The following is a 9,864-nucleotide window of genomic DNA, read 5'->3' as shown; positions in this document are numbered from 1 at the left end:
CGAACCGGGAGCCATCCCATCGGATCTCCTGAGGGCGACGGTCGCGGTAATTCCGAAACCTGGGAAGGACCGGGCCCTTTGCGGTTCGTATCGACCCATCTCGCTCTTAAATGTCGACCTCAAGTTGTATACAGGGATTCTAGCGTCCAGGCTGGGTCCACACCTCCCCGGATTGGTGGAGGCGGACCAGGCTGGCTTTGTACCTGGCAGACAGACGGTTGACAATACCAAGCGGGTGGCGCATGTTCTGGAGAAGGCCTCGCGGATCCCGGGGGAGCGGATGTTGCTGTCCGTCGACGCGGAGAAGGCCTTCGACAGAGTTCACTGGCCGTATCTCGAGCTGGTTCTCAAGAAATTGGGAATCGGGGATAAGTTCCGCACCATGGTATTCAACTGTTATAAGCATCCTTCAGCGTCGGTGCGGGTCAACGGGTGCAGCTCCGGTGGATTTGCCATCGAACGCGGCACGAGGCAGGGCTGCCCCCTCTCGCCGCTCTTGTTTGCCCTCTACATGGAGCCGTTTGCTCAGAGGATTCGCGATAACCCGGATGCGGTTGGGGTCCGGATGGGCCAGTATGTCCACACTGTCAGTCTCTACGCGGACGATGTCCTGTTGACCTTGGACGACCCTAGGAGGTCGCTGCCTGCTTGCCTCCAGGAACTAGACGCCTTTGCCTGTGTGGCCGGCTTCAAAATGAATGAGCAAGTCGGTGGCGTTAGACGTGTCCCTGGCTGCGGACACCAGGAGGGACCTTCAGCGACTCTTCCCCATGCAGTGGTCCTCCTCCACGGTGCCATACTTGGGGATTCTGCTGGCGCCCACATTACCGGAGATGGTTACGGCTAACTATGCCTTCCTCAGCAGGAAGATCAAGGAGGAGCTTGGTCGCTGGAGCAAAGGCCTACTGTCCTGGTTGGGGCGAATTGCGGCGGTTAAGATGACGGTGTTGCCCCAGATACTGTATCTTTTCCGGGCCCTCCCTCTCCAGCCCCCGGTGGGCTGGATACGACAAATGCAGGCTGACATCTCCCGCTTTGTCTGGCAGGGCCGCAAGCCACGAATGAAGAGGGTCCTCTCCACGCTTGCTCCGGAGGCGGGGGGCCTCGGTATTCCAGACCTCCGTAAGTACTTTCAGGCGGCACAGCTGCGATATTTGGTGGAGTGGAGCAGGTGGGAGTCCGACAAACACTGGCTCTTTCAAGACCAGGCAGTGGCGGGCCGCACTTTACAAGAGGTTCCATTCTTGCGCCGCGCGCACCGCCCCCCTAACCTTTACGCTTCTTTTATTACGCGGGTCCCCCTGCGGGTGTGGGACGCAGTCTGTGAGGCTCGGGGCCTCACCACCTTCCCTTCGCCGTTCACACCCATAGCGGGCAACCCGGACTTCTCCCCAGGGATGGAGCCGGGAGTTTTCTCCCATTGGGTGCAGGCGGGCTGCAGGGCGCTCTTCCAGATCTATGGCCCGGAGGGAGTGATTCCGTTTCAGCAACTCCAATCAACAAAAGGAAGGGGGGGCCGAAAAAGGGGCTATTGGTAAGGTCCAGCTAAGTGTGCCCAAAGTATATAAACAACAAGTGACAGAGCTGTTCCTGAAGGGAATGGGAAGGGATGTACCATGTAGGAAGGTATCTGTTGTGGATATTGGAGCCCTCACACAGCCATCGGGATATTGTGAATCACATACCCTTCCGGATGTAACGTAACATCATCGGGCTGCTCCTACGTCGAGTCGGCTGGTGCAATACCCGACGGGCTCTTGTTTAGAGAGCATTCTTGTGGAGATCTTCTATATCCACGATAGCCGGTTGTTCAACTTGAAAAGTGTGGGGCTTGGTGATAATGTAGATGAATGTTAAAAAGGGGAGGGAGTACTATCTCAATTTTTTATTATGAACTCAGGTCTATGTTCTGGGTTATCTACACTGCCTCTTCATGACCATGAAGAGGCAGTGTAGATAACCCAGAACATAGACCTGAGTTTCTATCACTTTACCTCATGTTTTTTAACCAGGTGAGGAGACATCATAATAAAAAATTGAGATAGTACTCCCTCCCCTTTTTAACATTCATCTACATTATCACCAAGCCCCACACTTTTCAAGTTGAACAACCGGCTATCGTGGATATAGAAGATCTCCACAAGAGTGCTCTCTAAACAAGAGCCCGTCGGGTATTGCACCAGCCGACTCGACGTAGGAGCAGCCCGATGATGTTACGTTACATCCGGAAGGGTATGTGATTCACAATATCCCGATGGCTGTGTGAGGGCTCCAATATCCACAACAGATACCTTCCTACATGGTACATCCCTTCCCATTCCCTTCAGGAACAGCTCTGTCACTTGTTGTTTATATGTTTCAGCAACTCCGCCAGGAGTTCGGCCTGACGGAGCTGGACAGATTGCGCTACATGCAGGTTCGGCATTGGGCCCTCCAGCCCCAGGTGCGTGACACCGCGGCTCGTCAAATTACACCGTATGAGAGGTGGCTGGCTACCCGGACCTCTGACGCTAAGCTAATTACCGATCTGTACAAGTACCTACAACCCCCGCCGTTTCACTATTACAATCCGGGGAGGGAGCGCTGGCACAGGGAATTGGGTAGGACACTTAGCCACAAGGAATGGGACAAAATTGCGTATCGGGCGCGGCACTCTGCATATCACACGGGCCTTACGGAGACCTTCACTAAGGTGTCCACTTATTGGTATTATACCCTGGAGCGACTGTATGAAATGCATAAACACACTGACAAGGGGTGCTGGCGGGGCTGCGGGCAGGAGGGTACCCTCTCACACATTCTTTGGGATTGCCCCGTGCTGACCGCTTACTGGAAGGAAGTTTTGGATGAGGTGGATAAGCACTTTGGGATAGAGCTGCCGCGCTTCCCGGCGTATGTCCTGCTGGGCCTCCCCAATGACCTAATGTACCCACTGAAGTCCCGCAGGGGCAGGCAGATCGCGATTGCGCTGGGGTCTGCGGTCCTGAACATCCTTATCCACTGGCGCACCAACACTGTCCCCTCCATCACGGGTTGGTTGCATAGGCTTTGGCATGTGCTGGGAATGGAGAAGCTGTCGCTCACGGTGGCGGGGGAAACAGACCAATTTGAAGAGCTGTGGCAACCCTTTCTAGCGCTGCTGTCCACCGAATTCCGGGAGCTCACCTGTCCGAGGTATCTTAGGCTTCTCAGGCTGACGCCGCCGGTGATCCCGGCGGACTAGATCACATGTGAGACAGAGGCCTCCGGGGGGGGGGTGCGGGGCTTCTTGGTGAGGACTAATCTGACGCGGGACCAGAGGACGGGGGGGGTGGGGTATTGTTTTTTTTTCCTTCCTTTCTTTACTGGGGGGTTGGGGGGGGGGTGGATTGTGCTTTGTCGAGTTGCTGCTGGCTTTCATTGCTCAGATTTGGGGTGTTGGATATGCACGCAGGGATTCCACAGTTTGCATTTCTAGCCTTTCATTTACTGTGCTTTTCCCCTGGCCCATCGAGCTATCCATCGACAGCCCTCTTGAGTTGCACCTTTTTTCTTTGATTGTATTAAATGTACCCTAACCGCCTATCCCCCTCCCCCATGGTTTGTTTTGTTTCAATAAAAACGTTTTAAACATAAACATGCTATAATGGGCCTACACCTAATTGGCATATTTGGCCTGTAAATAAAATGCTACTAGTGGACCAGCAGCACTCCTAGCGACACCCTAAAGTAGCACTTTAAACCATGTCTCAGGCCTGCCAGGGAAACCTGTGGTGCAGTTTCAAACTGCCAAGTTGACTTGACAAAATAAACCTTTTACCAGGACTATACCTTCCTTTATAATTCATGTCACCCCTAGGGTAGGCCGTACACAGCCCATAGAGCACAGTGCATTCTATTTCAAAAGTAGGACATGTGTTTTTAAGTTTTACATGTGCTTATAGTGAAAAACTCCTAAATGTGTTTTTTCACTATTCTTAAGATCTAACGCTCTCATTGGATAACATTAGGTTACTTTATTACATTTAATAAGTGCAAACTTTTGATTAGGAAAAGATGAGGATTTCTAGTTTGGACTCAAATGAGTTGTAGTTTAAAGCCCTCTTGAATGGTAAAGTTGGATTTTAGGTCACAATTCTGAAAGTGCCAGTTCTAGGAGACTGGCATTATTTTGTCCTAACCATTTGGTGCATGCTCACAGTATCGTGGGTCACATGAGTATGAATGGCTTAGCCGTTTGGCTTTGTGTATTCCTGAGTGAGACCAAAGGGGGAGGGGGGGCTAGGTGTTGGCAGGATGGCCAGGGGTGGTGTGTTCCCTTACTCAATTAAACTTCAAATGGATTGGCTCCAGCACACATAAAGGCCCAGGACACTAGCCTTTTGCCACCCCAGGAATCTTGGAGACGGGTGAATAGTGGGAAAACCTTTCCAATAAAGATGTACCTTTGGTGACGGAACCAACAGAAAGAAAAACAATTTGAGTCCCTGTGAAGCCCGTCTTAGGTTTTCCAATTTCAGCAATGCATACCTCACCCAAATATCCAAATTCTATATCCATACAGAAATGAGCGGGCAAAGGTATCTTAAAGTATATGACCTCTCATAAAGGCCAAGTTGTCACTGCCCACATTGTATCAATCTGAGCTTAACAATGCTATGGTTGGGGAGGGAATTGCGGGATGGGACGCCTACGGAGTAACGTTGGTGGTAGACATTTACCGGGATGGAGAATTGCTCCCCTTTGAGAACTTGGCTGTGGAATGTCGGCATTCCAGTTGGCCAATTCTTACAACACCAGGAAATCGTGGCCACAATCTGGATCGGCGGGGGAATCGGAACCCACAGTGCATCAAGGCTGTCAGCTGCTTTGTACCACAACAGGTCGAGTTAAAGCGATTACCTGCCTATACCGAGCCATACAAACTAACATTCTTACTGCCCTGACCGACATGAAGGTAAAATGGGAGCTTGATGTGAAATTACAGCTTACAGATGCGGACTGAGGTAGAATACGGAAGAATATCCCAGCCATCTCTCGTAATGCCAGGTTCAAACTGATTAACTTTTACTTTCTACAGAGGGCTTATTAATAGGGCAGGATTTATAGGTTTTATACCACTGCAGTAGCCAAATGTACTCAGTGTGGGGAACTTGTGTGTGTCTTCCCCTCCTTGGCGGAGTAGTGGGAAGCAGTGATAGATTGCATTAATAATATTTGTCACTGGGCAATCCCTTGCACCCCTCTGGCTTGCCTGATATGGGATATTCCCATGCCCAACCAATCTAAAAACAACCACTAGATTCACTGATTCTGGTGAAAATGGAACTCACTATGCACTGGAGGACCAAGACTAGCAAAATGGCAAGAGGAACTCACCAAATGGTCAGGCCTTGTGGTACTACACTATTCTGGGAGCTAAAGAGGGGACTGAGAACAACTGCTATGGCTAGAGTATGGGAAACACCTGGTGGATTGTCTTATGGCCCCAGACGAGGACACAGATCTCAGTTGACCACGAAGGACTCGGGAAGTGACAGCGCCTGATCCTCTTGCATCTGAAGAAGGGCTGCCAGAGGAGGGAGCTGAACACGCAGAGGATGCTCTAAAACTTTGTTACCCAGTGTGGGAATGTATGCATGGCTAGGAGTATGTGGGGGATTAGTTCAATGTTAGTGGAGCATCCATTCTGATAGAATATGCAATGCGCTTCGCACTCATAGGTGAAAGATGGGACCTGTCTATAACTATGCAGTGCACGAAATGTTGAATATGTCAACTGTGATATGTCTCACCTGCTACTGTTATATGTAAACAAAATTTTGTTTAAATAAAAAAAATACAACAATGCTAGGGTTGGGGCACCTACCTGACCAGCATGCCCGACCTTCGGTAGCACTGACCAGACACAGAGTTCAGGTTTGTTCCACTATTAATTTTTTTCCTCGAGACCTTTTCATAGTATGTAAGCTTTCGGGCAAACCACCGAGGTCAAACAGATCAAGTGTGGGCCAAAAAGTGCCCCTCGGTCCCTATGTACTGCATCTTATATATTCGCATTTAATTTGACTTTCCCTTCATATCTTACAGAAACCCACAGCAAGCCATATGATCACAGTGCCCACTGGCGCCGTCAAACAAAGGAGTTTTCAGCCTTTTCCTTGTTAGATGGGAGTACATGCCACAACTCTGCTCCACTAAAGAGGGCTCTTTTACTACTTCTAATGAACTTGACGTTTCTCAAACAATCCAGAGATAGAACTTCAAGAGACAGATACTCAAGACAAAAAACTAGCGTGTATATTTGTTGTTCCAAGATTGCAGTTATGATCACTGCATCTATGGCAATAGGTGCCATATTTTCAGGGTAACTGTATTATAAACGTTTATATCCTAAGCTTTTAAATGAAACTTGACGCTGGTTGTACTGACAATCTGTTACGAATCCTACCATTTGTAACCATCCTGGAACTACTTCGGACACTACTGTACAAGAAGCAACCAGAAACAATGATGTTAGAACGGACCTTTTTAAAAAAAAAAATAATAAGTCTTCTGTTTATCCATTAGCACCTACAAAAAGAGGCAAGGAGCAACAGTGCAAAGGCAACACAGATGTTATAAATAACTTAGTGCATGAAATGTGATTTACAATTTAGAATCAAAAGAAACAGTACTAGGTTCTCCTCGAGAGCCTGTCACAAGACACTGGAAGCAAGAAAAAGAGGTATGGATTGTATTTGTAAAGACAAGAAGTCGGTTTCCTTTGTTTAGTAGTGAATTCCTCTTTGTAATTGGGGTACATCAAGTTACTCGTACAAGAGATCAAGCAACAACAAACTGGTGATAAAGCATATCAAATTACCACAAACTTCAAACGTAACAGGTTATTTTTATTTTTAATATTACAATGTATTTACAGTGCAAGCATATCACATTGCCATCAACGGCTGTTCCTAACTGAGAGCAGCGTTACTTCGCAAGTGTCTCGTTTACTTCTTTCCAGATGCTCTCCTGTAGCTTTGTAGTATCATACTCCTTGAGCATATCAAACTCTTCCCAGGGCTTGCCGGTCTTTTTGGCTTCTTCCATCTTTTCTTCACTGATGTAAAGATCAAATCGTATCCCCTTAATGTTGAACGTTGGTCGTTCCCATCGTTTAGACCAGGGTTTGGGCTTCATTCTGACTTTAGTCTAGGAGGAACACAGAGGTTATTAAATTAACTGGTGCAATAGAATACAACATTGTAATGTCTCTCAAAGCTCTCTCCTTCCCAGCCAGATAAAGACTCAAGCAAATGTAGAGCGAATTAGTAGGTTATAAAAAGAAGTTCTAGGTGGAGGGGGCATCAAGCTGTCCTCAGTTCAACAGGTATGCCCAGGCCCCACTGTGCCACCAGTTCCAAGCTGCAACCTACTGACCAATCCCAAAAAGCCGAGGGGATCTGACCTGGTGATTTAGGCTAGACTTTTTTTCCTATTGTAACAGTGCAAAGGCTGATTTGCATATGCCTGATTCCTGTCTGAGGTGCCAAGGTGGGCAAAAACTAATGGACTGATATGCAGCTTGAGTGACTACCAAAGTTTGACATTGAATCCAGATTGCCACCAATTACATATGTTGGTTGTCAGTGCACTTACCCAAACAAACGACAGGCCCTGGTACTCTTGATTGTAATGTCAGATTTCAATCATGTTTTTAAATTTGGAACTGTCAGCAGGTTTTGAACAAGTTAAACTGCCCACCTTTACTTTTGCGCCGTGCCATATTAGATTCACTTATTGTTAATGTGTTGCTCCAAATAAACAATGGGGCTATTTTGAAGGCACTGCAGAACTTCAGCACTTATGACAGAAGCACATGGAGTACCATTACCAGGAAAAACAACTAATTCACCAAGGGGCATTGTTACTAATTAAGCAACAGCACCGCTATGGGCTCACCTCATGTGCCCAATGGTCCATGTCCGACTACCATTCAAGGTACTATGTACCCTTCAGCGGCATTGCTGCAGTCAAACAGGTTGTGTGACTGAAGCACAGCTGACCCTACGCTGTAGTGTCTCATCTTTTGCATTCCCCTACACATGTGTAGTATTTGCAAAAGAAAAAACGTACTCTTCAAGCAAGCATGTGTGCAATGTTACATCGTGAAACGAAGTTTTGGATCACAAATGTTGCTTTCTTGCTCGCCTTCAGTGTTGAAGCCCTTCCTGTGTCTTCTCCTTTCACAGTTTTATCTAAAAAGGTTATCCTCTTGCTGGCAGGATTTGGCGTCATTCCGGATACTGCCTTTAGCTGCCTTCCCTGCTCGGTACTAAGTGTTCAAACGTACTACTTTTTATACTCTGTGATGGGAATCCATTTTGCACCTGAAATCCTAACCTTTCTAAGCATGTCTTCTGAGAGGACTTTGATGGGAAAGTGGTACCTGCATCCAGAATTGCACTCCTCATGACACAGTGTAGCCGTCTAGTGAGAGCTGGCATATCACAGCAAACTACTGCACAGGGTTCCATGTTAATTTCTGCTGCTGTATTTATCGAGTTGTCTTTAACTATAACCCCCCCCCCCCCTGCCTTTGAAAGCCTGCCAAATGTTTGCAAGTCCCTGCTCATTACATCTCTAATCCCTCATACAGTTCTGTGTCGTTGAGCACGGTTTCCCCTCCTTGGTGGTTCTCATGCAAGGTTCAAAAAGTGTAAAAGAAGGCACTGTTAACTAGTAGGCTGCAAGGGATAAAATAGTATCCTGGGCAAAATTATCTTGCAACTGTAAGCAATTTATATTATTTACTGATGTGTATAATATGGCTCTACCTACCTGGTTTATAGGAACCTCTGTATTTGCTAAGGGCACAGGTTTCATATTCACATCAACAGTACTGTATTCTGGAAGAGCATCTCTTAAATACATCAGGTTGTCATCTAGTCTTTTCTCCAACTTTAACACCTCGATGGATTGGATGCGGGGATTGTATAAATCGTAGCGAATTTCTATACCTGAAAAAGGTCATAGAAGAAGCAAACTGTAAAAAACAAAACAATTTTGTCCTTTGCACACAAGGCTGCTTCAAAATTGCTAAATGCTGAAAGCAAAACAACTTTGTTAGGGATATCACCTCCACCCACAATAACATATCCATGCTATTTAATGCAATTTACAAAAAAGGTACAGTACTCTGGACATCCATGAGTACAATAAAATTAGCTCAAGAGATCAAAAATCAAACATTTGAGTGCAATCTGATAGTCTCTATTGCCACTAGGTGATCGCTGTGCCAATATAGGATACTGATTGAAACCAGGAACACACTGGTGACCAATCGTTCGCTTAATGTCACTCGAACAATACATTTAATGTGAGCGTCTTCTCATTCTTTGTCTTTTTATTGATTGTGATTCTCGGATTCAGATAAGAAGCATCATGTAAAGCAGATACATTCTGTCCATGAAAGGCTTTCTGAAGACTCTGCTGTAGAGGGAATATTCTGACCAGGGTTACTAAATGCGGCGTGCCAATTCTGGCGTCAAAATAGTTTTGCCTGTTTGGGGAAATAAAACACATAAAATAGTCTGTAAAAGATGATACATAAGGAGTTCTCGGTCCCATTTCAAGAGGTATTGGTTCTTTTGACCCAAAGCTGTGGTACCTTGGAATTGATCATTCTATATGAAGAAAAATGGATAGATCCTAAATCCATACATGTGACCTCCAGTTTCACAAGTTGAGTGGTTTTCAACTCCCCACTACACTGTGTCTGGCGTAACCTGTATCCATTTGCGAAATTAGACGGTCCATCCAAAATTCGGTGACAGAACTCGCAATAATCTTCTCAATATTATTAGGGTACTTGCCTGACTAACTTACAGAGAAGACTTAAAG

The 9,864-nt window shown here is 46.7% G+C and overlaps 1 protein-coding gene across 1 annotated transcript in view; it reads right to left on the bottom strand.

Annotated features, from left to right (window-relative positions):
• Window positions 1-6,851: 6,851 nt before the first annotated feature.
• The window catches only part of MRPL19 (mitochondrial ribosomal protein L19), a 51,094-nt gene continuing 48,081 nt past the window's right edge, over window positions 6,852-9,864 (bottom strand). The window contains exons 5-6 of the mRNA XM_085609157.1: window positions 8,803-8,981; window positions 6,852-7,173 (exon numbers count right to left, since the gene is read on the bottom strand). Coding sequence (XP_085465283.1) covers window positions 6,952-7,173; window positions 8,803-8,981 — 401 coding nt within the window. The 3' untranslated portion in view covers window positions 6,852-6,951. The remainder of the gene's footprint in view (window positions 7,174-8,802; window positions 8,982-9,864) is intronic.

Source organism: Triturus cristatus, chromosome 6 (genome assembly GCF_964204655.1).
Source record: "Triturus cristatus chromosome 6, aTriCri1.1, whole genome shotgun sequence".
NCBI classification, from domain to species: domain Eukaryota; kingdom Metazoa; phylum Chordata; class Amphibia; order Caudata; family Salamandridae; genus Triturus; species Triturus cristatus.
This window is presented reverse-complemented; position numbering and strand designations above follow the sequence as displayed.